The sequence below is a fragment of the Erpetoichthys calabaricus genome, chromosome 10 (genome assembly GCF_900747795.2).
Source record: "Erpetoichthys calabaricus chromosome 10, fErpCal1.3, whole genome shotgun sequence".
NCBI lineage: Eukaryota > Metazoa > Chordata > Cladistia > Polypteriformes > Polypteridae > Erpetoichthys > Erpetoichthys calabaricus.
In genome coordinates, this window is record NC_041403.2 from 90,443,140 (window position 1) to 90,468,895 (window position 25,756).

The window sequence follows — 25,756 nt, forward strand, 5'->3', positions numbered from 1 at the left end:
AGGCAGGGCACCAGCCCACACACTAGGGACAATTTAAAATCGCCAATGCACCTAATCTGCATGTCTTTGGAAGGAAACCAGAGTACCCGGAGGAAACCCATGCAGACACGGGGAGAACATGCAAACTCCACACAGGGAGGACCCAGGAAGCGAACCCAAGTCTCCTTACTGCGAGGCAGCAGCGCTACCACTGAGCCACCGTGCCTGGTCTTTTTCACTCTTCTTTTATTCTGCATGCAGAAAAACACAACAGTATGCTTCCCGGGTCCTCCCTGCGTGGAGTTTGCATGTTCTCCCCGTGTCTGCGTGGGTTTCCTTCGGGAGCTCCGGTTTCCTCCCACAGTCCAAAGACTTGCAGGTTAGGTGGATTGGCAATTCTAAATTGGCCCTAATGTGTGCTTGGTGTGTGGGTGTGTTTGTGTGTGTCCTGCGGTGGGTTGGCATCCTGCCTGGGATTGGTTCGTGCCCTGTGTTGGCTAGGATTGGCTCCAGCAGACCCCCGTGACCCTGTGTTTGGATTCAGCGGGTTGGAAAATGGATGGATATTCCCCATAGAACTGCTTATTACATTTTAATAAAAATCTATCAAACTTAGTTTGTAATTTCTTCATTGAAGTTGGTTGGAACAACATTTTGTGAATTTCCCCTTGGGGATTAATAAAGTATCTATCTATCTATCTATCTATCTATCTATCTATCTATCTATCTATCTATCTATCTATCTATCTATCTATCTATCTATCAAAAACCTGCAGCCACAGTGGGTCCCCAGGATCGAGTTTGGGAACCACTGTTTTAGGGTACAGCAGAGAAGATCAGACCTGCTAAGGTAAAAGTAAGATGTTCTGAAAAATATTTCAGTGGATTTTCATGGTCAGTGATTAAGGAAGGGATTGATGACCCTTTTGGTAGCACACCAAGATGATACTCAGCTACCCATCTACTTTTGAGTTCTATTTAGCATATTTGTTAGACCAATGAAATATCTGAAAAGTATTCTGAGGATAGATGTACTTTAGGTGTATGTGAGGTCCACTAAGTATCAAAGTACATTTGTTTATGTAATAGTACATTTTGCAGTTATTTAAACGGTGGCAAAATATTAAAATACTCATTAAGATTAAGCTATTAAAAATTAAGTAAACCTCCATCCAGTTGTTAGCAGGTTGACAGGAAACAAAATCCTGTCCTAGTAGGCAAGAAACAACCCTGGGAGAGTGTGACAGTCAGTCACAGGGCACACTAAAACACATACTGTATTCAGTTACACCAGACCTGCTTGGAATTGTCAGTCTGACCTGTATGTGTCTTTGGGACTGAACTAGGAATTGAACCAAGTCTTTTTGAGCAATAAGCCCTGCTCTGCCAAACTACTTATGAAATAAATAATACATTGAAAAACAATTAAGCAGCTACTGTGTTTTAAGCAAGAATTTTCAGATATTTAAAAGTACCAAATAGTAAATGATAAAAGAGTTTCAGTTTTTTGAACTGATGTTAGTTACCATCTTTGGTTTTTTGTAATGCTCTTTGAAGAAATTAAATATTTATAGTTATGTTTATTAATGTTAATTCATGTTTTTAATTCTTTAGAGCACAAACCAGTGTGTTTCTTTGTGCAGGTTACGTCAGAAAGGGCATCCAGTGTAAAATTTTGCCAAATCAATATGCGAACAACAATTTTAACGGGAGCAGCCGAAAGAAGAAGAAGAAGACTTCAGTAATGATATTGTTTATTCTTATGTGCAATACAGGTGGAGGGAACGATTTATTCAAAATACAAGTGAGGTAATTCACCTTGAAAAATGACAAGCGATAGCTTCAGTGAGCTGCTGAACAGACTCAGAGAAATCCACGAGAAGGAAACAAAAGGTATGATTATTCTTTTAACAAACTTTGTCAGAAACCTTTTGCATCCCAAATACAAAGCAAGGGCAGTGCTTACTTTATTTGCTTAATATTTAAAGTTATAAATGTTATGAAAGTGCTAACAAAAATTCAAGTTGAAACTGATGACTCTACAGAATAGTCATCATTAAAGCAAAGTAAGTAAAAGTTAACATGTTTTCAACAAGAATTGTAAAGGAATATGACACATACTGGTCAATTAACATATATTTTATAAAAGGAATTAAGTTTGTGTTCTGCCTTTCCACCTAGTGCTGCAAGCGAAGGTTACGGAGCTGACCATGGAAAAATGCTGGTGAGTTTCAAATGCGCCTGATTTAAATTATTTACTTAGAGCAGTGAAATGTGCACTTGACTGCCAGGTACAGTAAACAGCAATGAAGGACAAATCGAAAATTCTCTCATGCAGGTGGCTCTTTTTCCCATTAATGTCAGAGCATAAAACCCATTTTCTACATTCACTTTGAAGCTTAACAGACTGCCAAGGTCCAGTCTGATTAACTAGAACTGCTAACCCCTAGGAAATCAAAATCACAAGTAACAACATCTTGCATGAAAAATAAGTAGAGAATGGCACATAAATAGACCCATCCTCTAAATTAAACAGATGGTTGTGATTACTTTGATTGACAATGAAAAGAGAATTCTGTCGTGTTTTCATATGATATAAAATATCAGTTTTAAAATAACAGATTTGAGTTCCAGAAAAAGCTTCAATAAACCTTCATTATACAAAGGTTTGTGAATCAATATCTTGAAAATCCATATTGTTAAATTATTTTTTCAAAAAATCTCTTACATATAGCTGCAGACAGAAATTAAAAAGATTTTGACTCACTAGAAAGACCTGACATTTTTGTTTTTCACAAAAAAGATCCTAAAGAAGTCACCATATCTGCAAATTGTGCACAGGTGAGAATTCCTTGTCGTCTATTCCAACTTGACTGTGTGTTTTGACACATGTAAGAGCAAAGCTTTATAAAAAGAAATACGCACTTTTATACTCTAATGCATTATGAACATTTGGTTGTATTCTAGGTGTTAATAATCAGATCTTATACAAGAAAGCTCATCTATATAAGTCAGGGCATTGACAAAGTCACCCTACCTACATAAAAAAGACTAATTTTAGCAGCTGCATGGTTACATTTTGATTGGTCAGCTAATTTGACCAATGAATGAATAAAATCTTGCAGCTAATTTGGCTTGAAAGGTACAACTTTGAGATTTATACTATATAAAGACAATTGTACAAAAGTAAATTCCACATTGTATGATGTGACAAATCCCATATTTTCTGTTATAAATGCAACACTTCCATGTTTAAATCCTGCCAAACACATGACTGACATCCATTTCAAGATGGACCTGTAAGAGTAGGTGCAGTCATGTGGGTGAGATAAGCCTCTGTGATAGACAGGAGTCTTATCCAGGGCTGTTTCTTGCCTTGGGCTTCATGCTATCAGGATATTGCTTTATTTTACCTTACTAGAATATAACTCAAGCCTATATATAACTCAATATTTTTACAGCTGTAATTTTTCTTTTCAGATTGAAAGTTATGCAGTTCACATATCTGTAGTACTGATATTTAAAAACATACCATTATACTATTATCTTGTTTATATATGTAACACCAAAATGAACAATAAGGTGTGTCTTGATTTTTTAAAGAATAATTTAATTAATCTTTGTCCATTTTATAAACAAATCCATTCTTGTGTTTACCGAAGCCACTAAATCTCATAAATCTCTTGTAAATATGAGGTGCAACATAGGAACAAACAATGGATGGAATATCAGTCCTCCACATAGAGAAATCTTAGACATCTACGCACTCTCATTCATACTGTGTAATAATATAGAAGTATCAGTCAACTTAACCAAGACAGTTTTGAGATATGGTGGAAGCTACAGTGTGTGGAGAAAACAAATGCAGACACAGGTCGAATGTGCAAATTCCACACTTACAAAGTGACTGAGGTACAGAAGACATTGACCTCATGTCTTCAGAGCAATGAGCACCATCTGGCCACCCATAGTCAAATATAAATGTTTACATTTTTGTTTTTCTTTAACAGAAAATAATTCTAAATCACACATGTTTAAATCATACCACTTCATGATACTATTTTTTCTTGAACAATGGTTCTGGCTTTCAGTCTCCTAGGACAACCCTGTGGCCAATGTTTTAAGTGGTTTTGGACTCATTGGTACTCTGTACTATGAAAACCCTATTTTGCTGTTAGAAATATCAACAGTTAATGTATGCATACCAGGATTTCTCACAATGCATCCTTTGTGTTTCACTACACTTCCACTCTCGATCAAGCATGACCCAACAGCCCCCTACAAAAGGGCATGATACTCTTTATATACTATACTAGACAGAAGCAGCACACTACATTTTAAGAATTTGTTCTTTTTAGGTCTGATTGGATTCCACAATTGTGGTAATTCCTTTATGGATTGTAACTGATTCCTGATTCGTCCTGTAATTCAAGGTGGACAATTTGTAATGCTTAAAGTACAAATAAAAACTGACAAAGTGAAAGTTAAAAAAGCAACTCCTTGATCCTCCTCTGTTGTGCTCTGCACTTCCACTCTCGATCAAGCTTCACCCAACACCACCTGCAAAAGTGCATGAAAGTGTTCAAAAATTACATAAAAGCGGCATGCAGTGTTGCCAGGGTAAGTAGCTATGACCCCAGGGTCAATATTTTGGGTTCCAAGGTATTCTGTCTTGCCCATATGGTCTATGCAAAATTTGGTCAAGATTGGTCAAAGGGTGAAGGATCACATAGGCCATTTACAGTACATATGTGTGTGTGTATATATATATTGTTGTTTGAATATGTTAAATATCAAAACAATATACAACATTTTGTATTTCCTTTATTTCCTTAACATAGAGTTTATAATGTATATGTATTATTAATGTTTTCGTTCTTTTTCTGAAATCATAGCAAAAAGATCTCTACTTATGCAGCCATGCAAGAAAAAACATGTTATTTATTACATCATTTCAGGGTGTTCAGGAAGTGTAATGAAGGGAAAGAACTGGCCATTGCAGGAGAAGTACCGGAGACAAACATCTAGACAATGACAACAGCATTTCAGGGCCTAATCGTGTATACAACCACACTCACACAGGGCCAATTTAAAATCACCAGTTTACGTAAAAACATTTTTTCTATTCTATTCTATAATAGATATACCATTTCATTTAATTGCTAAAACACTTATCTAATTCAAGGTCAAAGAGGGGGTGTAACGGCACAATGCTTAAAATTCTCACTTTGCAGCTCATGTCCTCACAAAATTCCAACTAGATGTAAGTTTAGTCATTTGGTAACTTTAAATTTCCCCACTATGGGCAAGTTTTTGTATGCTTTACTATGAATTAGCATCCTATTACTTCTTGTCCTGTGCATGATGCAACATGAATAGACTAATTTTCCTTGTAAAGTGAAAAGTTGATTTAGAAAGTAAATGAATGGATGGCCTTTATGGTGTGTAAAGTAAATGTGTATGCAGTTTTGCTTTCAGGGTTCATTTAGTCTACTGTATATGAATGTTCATTTTCTTTTTTATGTCCATTTCTCTTGGATTACAAAAATATTCTGGGGTGAATAAAAATGTCTGTCAAATATTTATAACAATGTATTTTCACATAAATGAGCATACAAGTGAACAGAGACTTAGGGTGTGTATCTGTTAAAGTTATATTTACAAGAACAGTTCACAATCCATCCATCCATCCATCCATCCATCCATCCATCCATTGTCTCCCGCTTATCCGAGGTCAGGTCGCGGGGGCAGCAGCTTGAGCAGAGATGCCCAGACTTCCCTCTCCCCGGCCACTTCTTCTAGCTCTTCCGGGAGAATCCCAAGGCGTTCCCAGGCCAGTCGAGAGACATAGTCCCTCCAACGTGTCCTGGGTCTTCCCCGGGGCCTCCTCCCGGTTGGACGTGCCCGGAACACCTCACCAGAGAGGCGTCCAGGAGGCATCCTGATCAGATGCCCGAGCCACCTTATCTGACTCCTCTCGATGCGGAGGAGCAGCGGCTCTACTCTGAGCCCCTCCCGGATGACTGAGCTTCTCACCCTATCTTTAAGGGAAAGCCCAGACACCCTGCGGAGGAAACTCATTTCAGCCGCTCGTATTCGCGATCTCGTTCTTTCGGTCACTACCCATAGCTCATGACCGTAGGTGAGGGTAGGAACATAGATCGACTGGTAAATTGAGAGCTTCGCCTTGCGGCTCAGCTCCTTTTTCACCACGACAGACCAATGCAGAGCCCGCATTACTGCGGATGCCGCACCGATCCGCCTGTCGATCTCGCGCTCCATTCTTCCCTCACTCGTGAACAAGACCCCGAGATACTTGAACTCCTCCACTTGGGGCAGGATCTCGCTACCAACCCTGAGAGGGCACTCCACCCTTTTCCAGCTGAGGACCATGGTCTCGGATTTGGAGGTGCTGATTCTCATCCCAGCCGCTTCACACTCGGCTGCGAACCGATCCAGAGAGAGTTGAAGATTACGGCCTGATGAAGCAAACAGGACAACATCATCTGCAAAAAGCAGTGACCCAATCCTGAGCCCACCAAACCGGACCCCCTCAACGCCCTGGCTGCGCCTAGAAATTCTGTCCATAAAAGTTATGAACAGAATCGGTGACAAAGGGCAGCCCTGGCGGAGTCCAACTCTCACTGGAAACGGGTTCGACTTATTGCCGGCAATGCGGACCAGGCCCTGGCAACGATCGTACAGGGACCGAACAGCCCTTATCAGGGGGGCCGGTACCCCATACTCTCGTAGTACCCCCCACAGGATTCCCCGAGGGACACGGTCGAATGCCTTTTCCAAGTCCACAAAACACATGTAGACTGGTTGGGCAAACTCCCATGCACCCTCCAGGACCCTGCTAAGGGTATAGAGCTGGTCCACTGTTCCGCGACCAGGACGAAAACCACACTGTTCCTCCTGAATCCGAGGCTCGACTATCCGACGGACCCTCCTCTCCAGGACCCCTGAATAGACTTTTCCAGGGAGGCTGAGGAGTGTGATCCCTCTGTAGTTGGAACATATCCTCCGATCCCCCTTCTTAAAGAGGGGGACCACCACCCCGGTCTGCCAATCCAGAGGCACTGTCCCTGATGTCCATGCGATGTTGCAGAGGCGTGTCAGCCAAGACAGTCCTACAACATCCAGAGCCTTGAGGAACTCTGGCTGTATCTCATCCACCCCCGGGGCCCTGCCACCAAGGAGTTTTTTGACCACCTCGGTGACCTCAGTCCCAGAGATGGGGGAGCCCACCTCTGAGTCCCCAGGCTCTGCTTCCTCATTGGAAGGCATGTTAATGGGATTGAGGAGGTCTTCGAAGTACTCCCCCCACCGACCCACAACGTCCCGAGTCGAGGTCAGCAGCGCACCATCCCCACCATATACAGTGTTGACACTGCACTGCTTCCCCTTCCTGAGACGCCGGATGGTGGACCAGAATCTCCTTGAAGCCGTCCGAAAGTCGTTCTCCATGGCCTCCCCAAACTCCTCCCACACCCAAGTTTTTGCCTCAGCAACCACCAAAACCGCATTCTGCTTGGCCTGCCGGGAAACAGTTCACAAGTGAGAAATATTTAAGGAAGAAGATTTTCATCCATCCATCCATTTTCCAACCCGCTGAATCCGAACACAGGGTCACGGGGGTCTGCTGGAGCCAATCCCAGCCAACACAGGGCACAAGGCAGGAACCAATCCCGGGCAGGGTGCCAACCCACTGCAGGAGACACACAAACACACCCACACACCAAGCACACACTAGGGGAAGAAGATTTTTGTTCAGTAAATTAAGATATCTATCTATTTTAATAATTATCAATGTTTCTTTTAAACAGTGACGCACAAAGAATGGAAGAGATGTTCAGTAAAAACCAACAGCTTCGAGAACAGCAGAAGATACTCCAAGAAAATGTCAAGTTATTAGAAAACAGGTGTGTTTGATGAACTATGACTTTGACTTCATTTGGGCAAGTGATTAAACACTAAAATACGATATCAAAATTTTATTTAAAATTCTGAATTTGTAATGATTTAACCACAAGTCCTCTGAAACCCGTGATCCTATAAATTATTCTGTCCTAGCTAAGAATCTACTGTATGTCCTCTTATATCAAAAGATTCAAATGAACAATTGGGTAATAAATATAATTTTCCAGTACATTAATAAATCAGAGTATGATATTAACACCAATATGCATGCACAAACATTATTTTTAAAGTAATTTAAAAATTTTAAATACTGTATATTGATGAATGGGCTAATTATAGTTACAGCTGTAAAAAAATGTCAGTTTGTTTTAACAATCTGAAAAGCAATTCAACTTGTTTATTAGTGACACTTTTCCCCAAGAAGAATGGTACCTGATTAACCTTTAATAGGCCTTAATACAAGGCTTAAGGCACAGCAAGACAAAGGCCACTTTGTAGGAATCAATGCTGATATGAAGATGCAGGGACACAGCCAGCCTCCCAGCTAGGAAGGGCCTTTTTTTTAAAAAAACGGTCTTCTTCTTCTTCATCATCTTTTCCTACTTCTATGTACTTTTTAAAATTTTGTTCATTTTTAATATATATCACATATATTCTTTGCTAAGGTTTTCTTGGGAAAAGGTTCAAATAAACAGGGATACACAATAGGCCTACTAAATCAGTGACATTTATTATTCATTGAGAGCTTTGTCTCTCATTCTAATTCTTGAAACATTATCAAGTTAGTGTTAATTTTAAAGCTTGATGCAGCAGATGTGTTTGTTTATAACTGATCTACATACATAAATACATAAATATATACATAAATAAATAAATAAATAGGAATGCAATATTTAATAGTACTAAATACTAATGCTACAAGTTACCATGAAATGCTACATTAGCATTTAATTCAGTTCCAATATTGTGATTTCAATTTGATTTTTGCAGGTTTTATTTAAAGGCTGTTTATATCTCATACTAGGACTTTTCCAGATGGCACATTTCAAAGTAGTTTATTATGTATTTTAAAAGATCTCATTTATTCCAGTTTCATCGTCTTTCAATAAAATAATCTTTGATATACAGTATGTTAGTGGCAATGTGTGAAAAGACAGCTTTTGTATAGAATGCCTAGGAAATCTATAGAATGGGTGACGTTTTTAGGCAAAGCATGAAATGCCTATGTTACTTTAATATACTATATACTTTCCCTAGGTATTGTATATAATATCTAGGCATTATGCAGACCAACTTGCCGGTTTGCCTTTTGGCATTGCATTGAATGCCAGGGAAATGTTTGAAATTTTAATTGTTTCCTACTTTGTCGTTCCATTCTCAACATTCTATGGATTTCCTGGGCATTCTAAACAATGCCTAATTTCACACATTGACAAAAACATATACATTGAGTTTTTCAAAAATTTAATGTCTCATTTATATATATCATTGCACTTTTCATGTGCTGTGATGGACTGGCATTCTGTCCAGGGTTTGTTCCTGCCTTGCGCCCTATGCTAGCTGTGATAGGCTCCAGCAGACCCTCTGCTACCCTGTTCAGGACTAAGCAGGTTTCTTGGCTTCTTCATGTGATTATTTATTTCATAATTACCTTTTTCTTCATCTCAATTTGTCACAAATGCCTTTCCATATGCTCCTATTCAGATTACCAGCCTAATTTAATACCCCCTGACTAAACTGACAATATTCCAACAGTGGTGAGCAGATGTCAACTAGCAAAATGTTAATAGATGATGACTTCCTTGACTCTTTGCAACCTAATTGAGCTGGCTAATTAAAAGATAATTTAGTTATGGTAATAATACAGTATATTGCAGAACACAGAAAGTCCGGATGAGACCCAGACCATGTGTTGTTGAGTTTTAGAATAGCTGTTCAACATTGTTGAGCAATTGTTGCTTTTTTGTTTTCAACGCTATTTTGAAATACTACTGGTTGCTCCAAAGGTACCATCCTGATTCGCTCTGGCTGCGCATTTTTTGGCATGTATGCATAGTAATTTTAGTGTAAATATTTTTTTGTATTTTTTAATAAAACCTAAAGATTTACTTATAACTGCTTACCTTTTCACCATTTTAGGTCATTTATTGCATTTCAACTGATTAAATGTGAAGAAAAACTGGAAAACTGAGGTGTTCTAAAGTATTTGATCTTTTGACTGGTATATACAGTATTTGCAGCTGGAGATCCACAAAGGGAGAAAATGAATCACGTATCATGAAGTAGTTTTTATTCCTGAGCTTTCAGCACATGCCAGGGGCCTTCATCAGAGGATAATGCTTAGACTTACAAGAATCAAAGGCAATATACAGCAAAAGAGGAGGTGGGGGCATCTACATTGAAAGAAATAATGACACCACCCTGACCACAAGTGTTTACCATAAGGAATGCTATCTCATAAATGGAGACTATGTTAAAACACCATTCAGAAGAGTCCACACCCATTGTAATACAAAGGAGACAAAAATGAATGAAAGACACTATCTCTTCCGTCTTTTCACTTCAAATGCATACTCAAAAACATTCATTAATCGAAGCTTACACAGAAGATGCCAAAAAACTCAGCAAACAATCAACTTGAATCAGAACCCCCACCCCACCTGGCACTCACTCCCTTATCACCACAAGGTGTCTGAAGGTACAGCGCGCATCCTGGCCAAGTCAGGCATCAGAATAGCAAACAAACCCACAAACAATCTGCACACGGTCCTCTTTAATGCTAAAAACAAGAAATCAACAGCAGGAACACGAAACGTAGCATTCCATGCAGTTCCTGCCCAGCGGTATACATAGGACAAACATCAAAAAGAATCGCAACACGTATACATGAACATCGCAACGCCGTTAGACGGAAGGACTCACAATCACTGATCTATATGCATACTAAATCAACAGAATATACATTTAACTGGGACAATGTATAAGTAAGATTTAAGGCCAGTACTAAAAGTGGCAGAGAGCTGGCCGAATCTTGTCTATCAAATGAGAATGCCATCAACAGACATTTGGACATAAATCCAGCATATGTAAACTTAAGAAGAACATGTTCATAATAAATAAACTGTACACCCAATACCCCACCTCCTGATCACACTGACTTAGCCCACACCCAAACTCCCCGCCCTCCCCTCCATGTAATTTTTGCTATATTGATTGATATTATATTATATATGATTCTTGTAAGTCTAAGCATTATCGTCTGATGAAGGCTCCTGGTAGGAGCTAAAAGCTCAGGAATAAAAACTACTTTATGATACGTGATTCATTTTCTCCCTTTGTGGATCTCCAGCTGCAAATAAGTAGACCGTATCACAGACCGTCTCTTCCATATATATATATATATAAAATGTTTAAGCACTATAATACTAAAAAACAATTGGCATAGGCAGAAAATATACTTTACTTGTTTTGGTTACTCTCTGAGTCCATTTATAATTGTAAATTAATTATATTAGTTTAGAAGCTATATGACAACTGTCCCTTATTATTATTAAGCTCAGATGTGGATGGAAGGAAGATAAAGGTGCCACTTTTGGAGTAGGGATGAGTGAACTGATAAACCATACTGTGTTGTGAACCACTTTAATTTTTAAAGAATATTTTTCATTTACTGCCTTCTACATCAATTTGCATGTCATAGAAGTTGGATTGCTGGCATTTATCATTTCAGTAACAATCTCCAGGCACTGAAATGTTCTAAATTGGATACCACTATTCAAAGGCCCTGTTATGAACATTAGGAAGTTAGGACACTGACAGAATGCCTTTGTGGAGCAGGTACAGAAGAATCCATAGCGATAGTCCATGAAAACAATAGGGAAAAATGTAGCAGGTACCACACAGATGGCTGTTTGAAACTGGCACCTGAAAGGTATAAAGCCTCAAAGCTATTATACAAAGCAAAGAATGAAAATAGTGGCACATTTAAGGTTTTACTCTTTGTGATTCTGCTACTGAATTACAATCATGTTGTAAACTTTGGTTAACCTTGTTTAGTTTGCACAAAGAGAAGCAGTTTTCTGTTTGCTGATTGGGTTCGTAAGACTTGATCAAAACTCTAGAATTTCTATATACATTATATTTGAAAGTTGTCAGGATCATATTACTATTATACAGGATAAGGCTGTTTATTCCAGCTTGTTCTTCAAGTCTGACACTCAGAGCTACTAGAATATCATCAGAAAATATGAATTACCAACATAAATATCTCTCAGTCTTGCAAACTCTCAAACCAGTGATGTGTCCTAAAGTGCCTGCCCTTGCTGTATTTCCAAAATACTTCCGAGGAAACTTTCCAAGGTGGTGAAACTTTATAGCATAAGAAAAGAGGTACTGTCTAGCACAAACTATACTACATATGGTGAGCACTCTATTGCCAGACCCAAAGTAAAATGTCCATATTGTAAATCTGTCCACGGATTTTCAAATCAAGGTTGGAGAACACTATGGCCTATTCCAGGGGCACTGAGCACAAGGCACTTATCCAGAATGGCATATTAGCTGGTATGAAGATACTCTTCCACAGAATTACATGGGTTTATAAAGTGCACGTCTTTGTGATATGGGAGAAAAATGGATTACAGTAAAAGGAAATCCATATGCTGGGGAAACATTTGACATCTAAGAGAACAGTGGCCGGGTTTTATATTTTATTCCATTTGTAATCAGAAATTTTCAGTTATCTGAACCTTGTGAGCTGAAGAGAATCTCAGCCCAAGTTTTACACATGTATTTATTTATATATTTTCTTTTAAGTTCATGTCTGTGGCTTATGTTTGTCTCACAGGCTGCGAGCAGGATTGTGTGACAGGTGTACAGTCACTCAAGATGCAGCTAAGAAGAGGCAGCAGGAATTTGAAAATTCACAACTACAAAGCCTTCATCATATTTCAATGTTGGGTATGTCTCAGTATTGCTTTAAATTACATTCCTTGCTTCGATATAACACTGAATTTCTGATTTGCCAAACTAAGTTTTCTGTGTATAGGTAATTCATTTATAGACTTTTAACTGTTGATCCAAATGAGTATCCCTTAGTTGCTATGTGAAATATGATGAAAGCCCAGCATGTGATGTGTACAGTCTTTTATAGCATAGGCATTTTTAATTTCACCATTAAAGTAGACTACATTCATTTCATAATTTGAGATATGTACACCATGTGGGAAATGGCAATTGATATGACATATCAAATTTCAACTTTTTATGGCTTTTGTTGAATGTTAATTAAATGGTTTAAAGTATGAATGTATAGATTAATTACCAATCATTATTGATACACACACTTACATACAGTATTCTGCCACAGTCTGACTCAAAGTGCTATCACAAAATATGAAAGTATGAATGATATATATAAATGAGCATATAATGAGTAACACATGACTTAAAATCTTTAAGGCCTAGACATACTTCATGTAGTGTCTGAAAAACAACATGATTTAATTTAGAAAAAAATGTTTGGACATACTTTACAAGTTCTTGGGCATAATTTATGATACATACTTGATTTTTACACATATAAATTTCAGCCAATCCCAATATCATTTTGTACACTGAATGTAAGCCTGTAGTCACTGCGATTCAATGTCATCCTTGCTACAAATCATTGTGAGATGAAGTTTATCTCTGTCTATATGGCAAAAATTAAACTTTTCATGTGTCAAAAACAACACTTAGATGATGTTAGAAAGCAAAGTTTGAAACACCTGATTTAATGAGTGTAAGTGGCATGTTTTAACATGCTGCCTCTGAAACATTTATAACAAAGACGACTATCTTAGTTAGGTGCATTTTTGGTCATTAGCCAATATGTTAAAAACATAGCACATTATATTCAAATCGAAAGGAATTTCCAGTTTGGAAAACTCATGTATGGAGAAGTCTGTTTCAGCTTCATGGTCAGAGAAGATTAACAAAATAAGATTTAAATTCAGATGAAAAAGTAAACATCATAACATTAAAATGTTTTGCGTTTTTTTAACTTAATTGGCTTTATAAAGTGGTTAACGTAGACTTCCTGCAATCTGAATTTAATTTCTAGCCTGGCTGCTCTCTTGTTGGAATTGACCATTTCTGCCTTACTTTGCTTGGGTTGTTTCACAGTGTTCTGATTTTTTGTCACCTTCCCAATTATGTGTATGATATATTAATTGACAAATTAGTTCAAAGTTAGTGTTAGCATGTGCAAGAGTTTACTTTGCAATGAACTGCCATTCCATTAAGTGCTACTGCCCAAATCTAGTGTCCCAAAATCCAGATATGATATGAAAAATATGTTTTTCAGTAAGATTAAAATAATAATAATAATTCTTTGCATTTATATAGCACTTTTTTCACTACTCAAAGACGATTGTATGTGGCTGTGGGGGAAATTATGAGGACTTATGGTGTCTGCATATGCTGTTTCTCTTCATCTACTTTAAATGAACTGAACATGTTCTCCATCTGAGGTATTCTTATCAACATTTAAGTTCCATCGATATTAAATATTAGGACCACCCAGCTCACCAAAATTGTTACATTCTAAGTACATAGTGTAGATTTTTGGATCTTGACATCTGTCATAAGCAATATTACACAAGATGTGTGAACCATCCCTGAACACCAAGCCATCCGACAGGCAAATTCATAGGCTCACCCAAAAAAAACATGCTAAATTCTGACTCACTAATTAATCTATTATGCCTGGATTTGGGAGGAAACTGGAGTACCCACAGAAACTGTCCTCAGATAGCCAGAGCATGAAGATGCATACAGTCTGGACCAAAAATGTAATAATAAGGTAGCAGTACTATCTTGTATGCCACCATGCCACCGCTAAAAAATGATCTAAAGGATGAGTCTAAAATATGTAAATTGAGCAGAGAAATTTGTTATTAACCTTTAGGAGACAGGACTTCAAAGTTTCAATGCTTGCACAGGTAATTATAAAGATAATTCACTACTATGTAAATTGTATGTGACATAGCATCAAATTATTAAATCTGCTTAATTTAATTCAGGATAGATAGATAGATAGATAGATAGATAGATAGATAGATAGATAGATAGATAGATAGATAGATAGATAGATAGATAGATAGATAGATAGATAGATAGATAGATAGATAGATAGACTGGGACCCCAGATGGCGAACTCTGAGCATTCCAAATGAAGCACCACTAATATCAATACATAATGCAAATATTAGGCCGTGACAGAGAGAGAAAGAAACAAAACTAAGCTCCAACTGGAAAAATTACATTTTGCATTTTGAACAAATAAAAAATGAATGAAAACAAGAGTCCTGTTCTAATACTGGTTAACAATTTATTTCCAACTTGTATATCCCGAAATGAGAGGTCTTGTAAATTAATGAAAATTTAGGACTCCTGAAATGGCATGTATGCAAGAAATGTGATCCGGTAAGCAATCTGTGATGTTTAAATGAATGTGCACCTGCTATTATTGAAAACTCTGACCAAATAAGAAGCTGTGAAAGATTAACTTGTTCAGCATTTGTTTACTTTTCCACAGTCAATGAGATGAACATGTTGAAAAAGGAAAATAAAAGGCTGCTTGAAGAGGTCAAGAAACTGAGAGGTGCTTTTCTGTAAGTGTTCTAATATGGCTGTCTGCATTGCAGTAGTGATCAGAAGCAAACTGACAACCCCTATAATGGGAGCTCCAGATGGGGTTTATTGTTGTTAACCAGTCTAATATTATTGCACACTTCTTTTAATTGTCTCAGTTAAATGAAAGATTTGTTGTTTTATTACTTAAATTTCTTGGTCTGGTTTGCAGCTGTCAATATTTAAAGTAGAAATTACTAGAAAATACTAGAATAGTTGCAAACCAACGTGCATTGAATAGCCAGTTACTTCTATGTAACCACCCCAAAAAAAGTATCTATCTGGTTTTAATAATAACAAATCACCAATGATGACACTTTAGACATTATCTATAGTGTATCTGTAGACCTTCTTTATGTTATATAGCAATAGATGCATGATGGCACTTCCTTTACTCCCATATTTGAAAGTATTGCTAAACTTTGCCTATAAAATATTATTCATTTTTGTATACTTAGTACCATCCCAGTGTTGAAGGTCCCTAGTTTTACTTAGCAACAGAACTTAAAATAGTCAGATACTAGTTTAAGTATCACTATAAACCAGCTAATAACTGTCTATAAACATTTTATTACCTATGCTGATTTCTTCCAGTTTAATGGCCATTTTCCAGGTTCACCCAGATTTGTCACTAAGCTATTAGTTATAATAATATATAATTAAAAATTGCAATACTTTTGACATATGTTATTGCGATTTTATATTATGTTAATAAGTTTTATATTTATGACATGCCCACTGCTTATTATGCATAAATTGTCCCCCAAAACATTTGTACAGTAAGTTCAGCTTTGGGGCAAAACCCTGTCCCTGTCATGTTAACGTATTGTACTCTGCCTTTAGGATACTCTGCAATGTTCAACTGGCCCTCCATTTGACACTTGGGGCTAACAATGGTCAAAAATACTATTCAGGTTGAAAATCTGTCTCTATAAAAGTCAACACCTGAAACGAAATCATAAGCCAAAAGCATAAGCCAAAGAGAAATACAGGAAAAGCAAAGGAACAACATTTTCATTACATAAACCAAAATCACACTTTCAGGCGACTGGATTACCATGTTTGACATGACACCAACAGGTCATGTAACATAAGTATAATTTTTCTAAAATATACTTGCCATGAATGAACAATCCTACCAAATTTTATAACTTTTCTACAACAGTTATAAACCTCTTAGGAGAAGCCAAATAAAAATGGTTGCACTCAGAGGCAGTGGTCTCATTTACATGAATGGCAAGGTCTGCAGGGTTTCCATTTCTGTTATGCTTATGACAGCCACTTGAGCACATTGCATTTGGCTCTTGAGTTTGACAACCAGAATGCTTGTTCGTTCACTACAGCTTGATAAAAATGCTTTGATGGTGCACTCATGAGTCAAACAAGTTTGAAAGGGGCCACATTCTTGATCTTCATGGACTGGGATGGTCCAGAGCCTAAATTGTTGGTAAAGTTTGGTTTAGGTACTGCAAAAATGCATCCACTTCTCATTTACTGTTATGGAACAAAACCTTAAGAAATGTTTCTTTTGTTCTTAATAACACTTATAATATGTTAGTAGGTAGGTTCTTCATCTCTGTGCAGTGTGGCATATTGACATGATGGCAAAATTATTGTCAATATGGAAGAATCATAGGTCTTCACTAAATTTGTAAAATCAAGACAAATGTATCTCAGTTAAGCCACATCAGACCACTCCAAAGTGAAGTTTTGTTAGTAGGTCAAATAGCAGAGATGAATAAACACATTACTGATGCTCTCTGTTATGAAGACCCAAAGAATTTTTTGTTGAGATCTTGTTACATAATAATAAATGAGTAATAGATACTTAAAGTATTACAAATCTGTCATAATAGATACTTAAAGTATTACAAATCTGTCATATGGTTATAGATAAGATAGTTACAAAAAGGTTCCCTAGCCTATAAAGAAAGGTCTGTAAGGCGCAGAATAGAAAGGTTAAGACAACTTTCTATTATTCACAGTGATGTGGTACCAATCCACATTTCAGAAGGTATTATGACCTTAGGGACGTGACATAGAACTCTATTTATGGCATCAATCTGGAGGTTTACTATTGATTTTGACTAGATGTTGTCATTGACTGTGTCTTTTCTGGTGTTGGACTCAAGCAGCCAGGACTAGTACTGACTCCTCTGCATTAATATATTCTAGTTTAATTTTAGGCCTCATTATTACTGGATTTATTCCTGAATGGCACATTGAGAGAACAGTAGTTGTTATGGTGTAGGATGCCATGGCTAGTGGCAGCCAATTGGTGCTTAGTAAATCAGTTTGTGTGAAGAAACATCATGGAGATTCAGACACATACTATAACCTTTAACAGTTCTACTTAGCACCATTTTCCTATAAGTTAGTACCCTACCTGGGAAAGAAGACTGTCCTGAGCTACTGCAGTATTATATCTTACTTAGCATTGTCATTAATAACATTTACATAATTGTATAAATTACTTTTTATTTAAAAATATGTTTATATTGCTATTATTGCTGTATTTTCTCATTCTTTCCTACTTACTCTGCATCAGTATTCTGTTTCAGACTAAGAAGGTTACAAAAAAGAATAAGGGATTTACTCAAACATTTTGTCTGTTTTAAGCTATCCTCACATGTCAAGGGTTCTCCAGATCCAAATTTTTCTGACCCCCCCACCCCCCCATTTTTTATTTTAGTTTATACCTCAATGCAATAGCCACTAATGTGGCCAACTTGATTCCCAATACTGTTTAATACTCACATTTAGTTCCATTCTGGATCAATGCAGAGAAAAGCCAAGCAAAATGACCCCTTTTATTGGCTAACTAAAAAGATTACAATATGCAAGCTTTCGAGGCAACTCAGGCCCCTTCTTCAGGCAAGATCTGGATCAATGAAATGCTCTGCATTATTTTTTAATCATTTTACACTTGCATGTTGGCTGTTCTGTATGCACGTTTACAGACTGGACAAATGCTTTTGGGTGCAACTATTTTTAATAGGTTTTATACAAAAACATAACAAAAGTAATTATTAATAACATAGAGCTTGCCCATCATTGTTGTGAATTTTTTCATGTTATATATTTTTTCCTGTATTATTTACTGTATTTTTCCCAACTATAGAATTTTGTGTTGGTGGAGTTGTACATTAGTTAGAAATGAAAATATCTGGGGCGGCACGGTGGTGCAGTGGGTAGCGCTGCTGCCTCGCAGTTGGGAGACCTGGGGACCTGGGTTCGCTTCCTGGGTCTTCCCTGCATGGAGTTTGCATGTTCTCCCCGTGTCTGCGTGGGTTTCCTCTGGGCGCTCCGGTTTCCTCCCACAGTCCAAAGACATGCAGGTTAGGTGGATTGGCGATTCTAAATTGGCCCTAGCGTGTGCTTGGTGTTTGTGTGTGTCCTGCAGTGGGTTGGCACCCTGCCCGGGACTGGTTCCTGCCTTGTGCCTTGTGTTGGCTGGGATTGGCTCCAGCAGACCCCTGTGACCCTGTGTTCGGATTCAGCGGGTTGGAAAATGGATGGATGGATGGATGGATGAAAATATCTGAGTTGTTTAAGTGGCTGTTTCTCACAAGTAGTGTATGTCACAAGCAAGTGTGTGTGAGATTACATTAAAATACAAGGAGCTGCTCTTCTATGGCCTTGTAAAAGTGTAAATACAGGAAGTCACCCCTTCATAATATGTATGAAATTTATAGATTAATGTAGTGAGTGTCGTATGTTTTAGTCCACTAGGTAGGTCTAAAAATTGACATAAAATAATAGCTTATGCATTGCTCATATTACAAGGCCATACTTTTCAAAGTATCACTTTGATTTTGACAATATTTTTACTTCAACAATTATCGTTATGTTGTTATTGTTAATCTTGTCAGTTATGAAGGCTGATCAGGTCTGGAAGGTTAGAAGAGTTTAAGAGAATGTTTCAGACAAATCGAGAGAGTGTTTACTGTGGCAAAAATGAAACGATTCTACTCAGGCAACTGGGGCCAGTGAGAAGATTTCAGAGAGCATTTAAGTTATAAATTATAAACAAAAATACTTTGATCTGAGCAGTTATGTCTGGACTGAGACTGTATTCTCCTTGAGTATCATTAGACTTTCTTTTTAAAGAAAAGTTTTTAGTGTTTTATTGCCTCATATTAAAAGAACAAAGCTTTATTCATTTGCTGCTCACCCCTGCCTTCTACTATATTACATGACAGAACCTTGATTGTGTAAATATATACTTTGAAAATATATATTAAAAAGCTTACAAAAAACAATATTTTGGAATTGGAAAGACACTTGCATGAATAATGAAGAGAATGCACATTTTCTAAACATTACATACTAAGAAACATAGAAAATTGTTAGAAATGGTAATAATGATAAAAACCTGGGAAAGAAGACTGTCCTGAGCTACTATAGTATTATATCTTAGTTAGCATTGTTATTAATAACATTTACATAATTGTATAAATTACCTTTTCTTTAAAAATATGTTTATATTGATATTATTGCTGTATTTTTTCAATCTTTCCTACTTACTCTACATCAGTATTCTGTTTCAGACTAATAAGGTTACAAAAGAGAATGAGGGATTTACTCAAACATTTTGTCTGTTTTAAGCTATCCTCACATGTCAAGGGTTCTCCAGATCCCAATTTTTCTGACCCCCCAATCTCCATTGCAGGATTTCAATTAGCAAGTAGCTATCCCAGAAGCACTGCAGACAAATCAGGATTCTTCCCTGGACCTTGCATCTCATGTCAAAGCAGATTCCCACACTCACTCATTCCAGGCAAAAACAGTAACAAATTAACGAAGCAGACATATCTTCAGGATGTGAGTAAAAATTGGAGTCCCCGGATCAAATCCCACATGGATACAGCATCTCATGAAGTCTAGGACCTCCTCAACCTAGCTCTCTGAAGCTACAAGGAAACAGTGGTGACAACTGTTACACATGTCTGTTACACCCAAAAATATGCTTTTAGGCCACACGAAACGTCACATGCCTATTTGTGTAAGATTCAAATTGGTGTTATGGAGCTATCTTTACTTCTCCTGCTCTACAGTTAAAGTATCAACATAAGCTAGAATAATAAAATGTTATCGTCTGGAATAAAAACATATTGCAGCTGTTATTGTCCAGATTCTGAAAATATGCCAACATTAAAAACCACAAGTGTATTTCATTTCAAAGTTTTGAAAGAAAATTCTAAAGTCTTCTTTCTGTGGTGTCTTTGTACTGTTAAGTTGTGAAATGATGGATTTATGTGCTTCTTATTAAAAGGGAAAGAAATGGCAGGTATCCCAAAGCTCCAACTCCAGAATTCGGCACATCAACAGATACAACTGCTACTCTAAGTTTTGTTGCTGCAATGAACAAATCCAGTCAGATGTTAGACGGCAGGCTGGTAAGGCCTTCTGTGCATAAAGCATCAGAGCAAAGCTCTCCCCAGCATTTGGCTGAAGGTACAGGTACTTTAAAGACATCTATTTTCAGACTACACAAGATGACTATGTAATATTTAAATTTCTTCACCATTTGACAAAGAACCAGTAATTAAATCTGCTTAGTTTTAAATACTCTAAAATGTGTTTTTAATCATAATTTAGGTGTTGGTTGGTTTTCTGCCTAATTCTTCTTTGTGAGAATCCGGCTTTTAAGAAATGAAGGTGTGCTACATCAATGGAATAATTTAATTGCTTTCCATTCTGAGTACAAAGGATTAAAGTTGTGCCCAAGCAATAAGAAATATTTTCCAGAACTTATGCAACATGTGCATACATTATTTTCTTGTAATGAAGTTGAAGTACTGGACAGATTTTATGTTATCGACAGTAGCAAAGCCATAAAAAATAGCAGTGATATGTGCCTTTTATATTACACAATATATCTGCAATGAATAAATCACACATCCAGTATAGCAAGTAGTTTTTAAGGTGCTTGCAAATGAATGGTCAAGTTCCGCATAACAATTCCATAAATGGCATTAACATTCTTTCACTGTTTTGTATTAGGAACCCTCTGCTGGCAACACACAGTATTACAGTTAAAGGGAAAAGGTGAAGAGTTCATTAAAAAAACAAACACAATAAAAAATATTAAACAGTGCCTCTGCTAGTATTCACATGATACTGTGGTCCACAGTAAATTACTGCATACACAGTACTGTATATGCAGAATATACAGTATATATAAAAATCAACAGTAATTATTTCTACAATCTGATATATTTACTTCATAAACTATGGAACTTTACAATATGCCATCTTTGTTCTATTTCAGGGGTCCTCAGGTTCAGACCTGTTAGGCTGCAGTGGCAGCAGGTTTTTGATCTAGCCAATTTTTTCATGTTTGTCTGAAAATAAAGCTTCAATTCTTCATCTTCCATTCTGCCATGTCAGATTATTCTTATATTGTAGACTATTCTTTTCTGAGAAAATCACCCAGCTGGTTTGCAGCCAGGAGAAGATTTCCTTTATTTTCAAATATTTTATTAACACTGGTACTTAATGATAGACACACAGAGCTATCAATATGACAAAGTCAGAAGCTCTGTTGTCTTTGTCATTTGCATCTCATTGTTAATTGGCAAGAGGTTAAAAAAATAAAATAATTAAAAGCAGAGAATGCCATTACTTAAGACTAAAAGACTTAAAAGATTAAGAGTTTGAAATCTTAACAAGCAAGTGAACAAAAATGTAATACTGTACTGCTTGAGAAGTAAATGTGTTAACAGCAATCATTGGCCTATAATTAAGAAATTAGGTTGGAACAACAACCTGCAGCCACTGCAGAGATCGAACTTGAGCATCCCTGTTGTATTCTGTGGTCTAAGGAATCAGTTTTCAAATTAAAATTATATTACTTTGATTATGCAGTAAACCAAGAGATAATATGAGATACAATCTTTAGTTTTTGTCCATAGAAATGTCACCGTGTCTTTCCTTTGGTAGTATTATGTGTACTTAGTGCTGATGCAAAAATAATTACAATCTTGAACCTACAGATAATGGATCAGCCCGCAACAAAACAGCTGCTTTTTTGAGAACACACCTTGGACCTCTATCCATCCATTATCCAACCCTCTATATCCTAACACAGGGTCACGGGGGTCTGCTGGAGCCAATCCCAGCTAGCACAGGGAGCAAGGCAGGAACAAATCCCAGGCAGAGCGCCAGCCCACCGCAGGGCACACACACACACCAAGCACACACTAGGGGCAATTTAGGATCACCAATGTACCGAACCAGCATGTCTTTGGACTGTGGGAGGAAACCGGAGCACCCGAAGGAAGCCCACGCAGACATGGGGAGAACATGCAAACTCCATGCAGGGAGGATCTGGGAAGTGAACCTGGGTCTCCTTACTGCGAGGCAGCAGCGCTACCACTGTGCCACCATGCTGCCCACCTTGGACCTCCCAACTGATAACTGTTTCATCATTGTGGCATTTGAATAGATCCATGACTGTTCTGAAAATGCAACTTAATCTTTATTTATTTGTAAAGTTTTAGTGGTAATCCTGCACACATTTTAGTTACCCCAGCTTTATTTTTCAGGCTGTGTTCATGAGCATTTTTGAAGCTGCCACTTGTGACATCTCACAAATTCGGAAAAGCTCTAATTCGATTTCTCGCATTAAACATGCATCCTGTCGCTCCAAATATAATTTGATTACAAAAATGTAATTTCTGCCTACCCTGGTTACAATTTTTGTTTTATATTATTGAATCGAATCAATGTTTCATCACAATTTGTCTAATTTGGGTTCCATCATCTTCTGGGAGCTATCACTTTGAATGGCATTCATTTTATTTCCCAACTGTCCCATGCATATGAATACAGAATTTCAAACCTATTTAGACATTGTGCCTTTTTCTGCTACCTGAAATTTACAGCCCTCAATAAAATACTCAAAATGTCTGGATTTATCAAGTATAGAATTACAAATAGTTAGATCATTCCATAAATACTCCAACAGGTAAAGTGAAATATGTTGTGTCGATCAGCATTTCCTCACTGTTCTCCTGAAACACTCCATTGTCTCTTAGTGCTCACACCTTTTCTGTATTCTGTCACTAAATATTACACTACCATAAAACAACAGATTAGTTTACTCTTCAAACTCCTTCACATCTTTACTCTTGGGAAGGGTCTGCAGGAGTTCCACTATGCCTGTTAAGTGTACTTGAGTATTGTAACTTTATATAACATGTATGTTGAACAATGCAAAATTGAACAAAGAAAGATTTTAAAACATCTTTTTTATTTTCTAGTTGGGATACCAGAGCACAGGAAGGTGCTAAGCTGGAGTGGACAAGAATCTCAAGTAAATAACCATACAGATATTTTTATAATTGTACTCATTATAGAAATATGAACATGCTGAGGTATGGCGGTGCAGTGTTTAGTGCTGCTGCCTCACAGATATTAGCTTGCTCAATTCCTGTGTTTAGCTTCCATATTACTCCATGTCTTTGTTGTTTTTTCATCTGGGTTTTCTTTCCAAATCACCTAAATGTGCATATTAGCTGGATTGACAACTGTAAACATAGCCAGTGTGCCCTGTGATGATGTGGCAGCCCATCTGGGATTGGTTGCTGATATGTGCCCCGTAAACACTTAATTAAAAACAAATGATAGGTTATGAAATAAGTAGCAGCAGAAGAACATTTACTGAACACAGTGAAACTGTAACTTGCATGTCCAACTAACATGCAACACGTTACTTAGATAGGCAAGTACAGTATGTATTAAAAAACATAACTTTCCTTAATTTAATAGAAAACTCAGATTGATGAATAGAAATATGTGTGAATACGAGCAAAATGAGAAGTACAATAGGTATATGAACATTTTTGTCTCCTTAAAGTATGGGTTACCTTGGACAATAAATTTGCTATAACGTTGAGCTCTCACTATTAATATCTTAATATTTAAAACAGATATTCTTATTTTTAGTTGGTTGTACAAGGTTTCTGTTTTCAAAAACTACATAAAAAATTAAAGCAATTTTCATTACATCAATAAAAATAAATATTTAATTAATATTTTTAATATAATCTTGTTTCAAGCATATCTTATATTATTCTATAAGCTACTATCTTTAGTAATATTTTTTTTATTCATGTCTATAATGTGCGTACTCTTTCACTTTGTCATAATTTAAAGATGGACATTCTGTTTATAATATGTTTTTGAAACTTTAGCCAGGATGAGTACCAGTTAATACAGTTACATTTTGCGCAGATTTTGCATGTTTATATGGTATTCCTCCTCTGACTCAAAGGCGTAGTTAGACAGTAAAATTTTAGTTGCTCAAAATGAGAATTGAATACAGAGCTGATGTGATTGGACTTTAGAGTCTAGAAGAGTTCCCCAACCAAAATCCATCCATCCATTTTCCAACCCGCTGAATCCGAACACAGGGTCACGGGGGTCTGCTGGAGCCAATCCCAGCCAACACAGGGCACAAGGCAGGGAACCAATCCCGGGCAGGGCGCCAACCCACCGCAGGACACACACAAACACACCCACTCCCAACCAAAATGAAATCTTAAAAAGTCTCTCAAAATAATGCAGGAGCAGAAACTTTGTGTTGAAGATTTTTGCTGCAGCATTGTGGATTGTTGATACAATTTATTTATTTTTTTACACTTTGGAAGGTATGTGAATATATGTTAATATTCTTTTCAAGTATGGGTATGAGTATGGTTGATAAATTGTTGATACCGACATAACTAATTTTGTATAGCGTAGTAGGTATGATTGCATTAGGACAGGGATCCTCAATCACAGTCCTGGAGGGCCACAGTGGCTGCAGGTTTTTGTTCTAAACCGGTAGCTTAATTAGAAATCAATTCTTGCCAATAATTTAATTTCATGGCTTGTTAGTGCTTTTAACTCTGCTATGTCATGTAATTCTCATATCCTTGATTTTCTTCCCCTTTCTAAGGATAGCATTCAAATGATTTGAAGGCTAAAATGGATGAGTAATTCTCAGTCCTTCACTTTTTTCTCTTCACTTTCCTTCCAAGTATTTAATTAAACCCAACAGTGCATGATAAATACACACAAGTGTAAATGGGAACAAGCTAAATGGAGAAATGCTGGTCTCTTTTGTCATTTGCATGTTATTGCTAATTAGGAGCAATTAAAAAACAAGAATACAGCTGTTTAAGATTAAAAT

The 25,756-nt window shown here is 37.1% G+C and overlaps 1 protein-coding gene across 2 annotated transcripts in view; it reads left to right on the plus strand.

Moving 5' to 3' along the window:
• The window catches only part of rbbp8l (retinoblastoma binding protein 8-like), an 81,571-nt gene that overhangs the window by 22,496 nt on the left and 33,319 nt on the right, over positions 1–25,756 (plus strand). Inside the window, exons 2-8 of one of the 2 annotated variants that reach the window (XM_028811572.2) lie at positions 1,755–1,872; positions 2,161–2,203; positions 7,809–7,904; positions 12,749–12,861; positions 15,482–15,557; positions 20,852–21,039; positions 23,844–23,896. In XM_028811572.2, the coding sequence (XP_028667405.1) occupies positions 1,806–1,872; positions 2,161–2,203; positions 7,809–7,904; positions 12,749–12,861; positions 15,482–15,557; positions 20,852–21,039; positions 23,844–23,896 (636 nt within the window). In that variant the 5' untranslated portion in view covers positions 1,755–1,805. The remainder of the gene's footprint in view (positions 1–1,754; positions 1,873–2,160; positions 2,204–7,808; positions 7,905–12,748; positions 12,862–15,481; positions 15,558–20,851; positions 21,040–23,843; positions 23,897–25,756) is intronic. The other variant, XM_028811573.2, reaches the window with a different exon arrangement.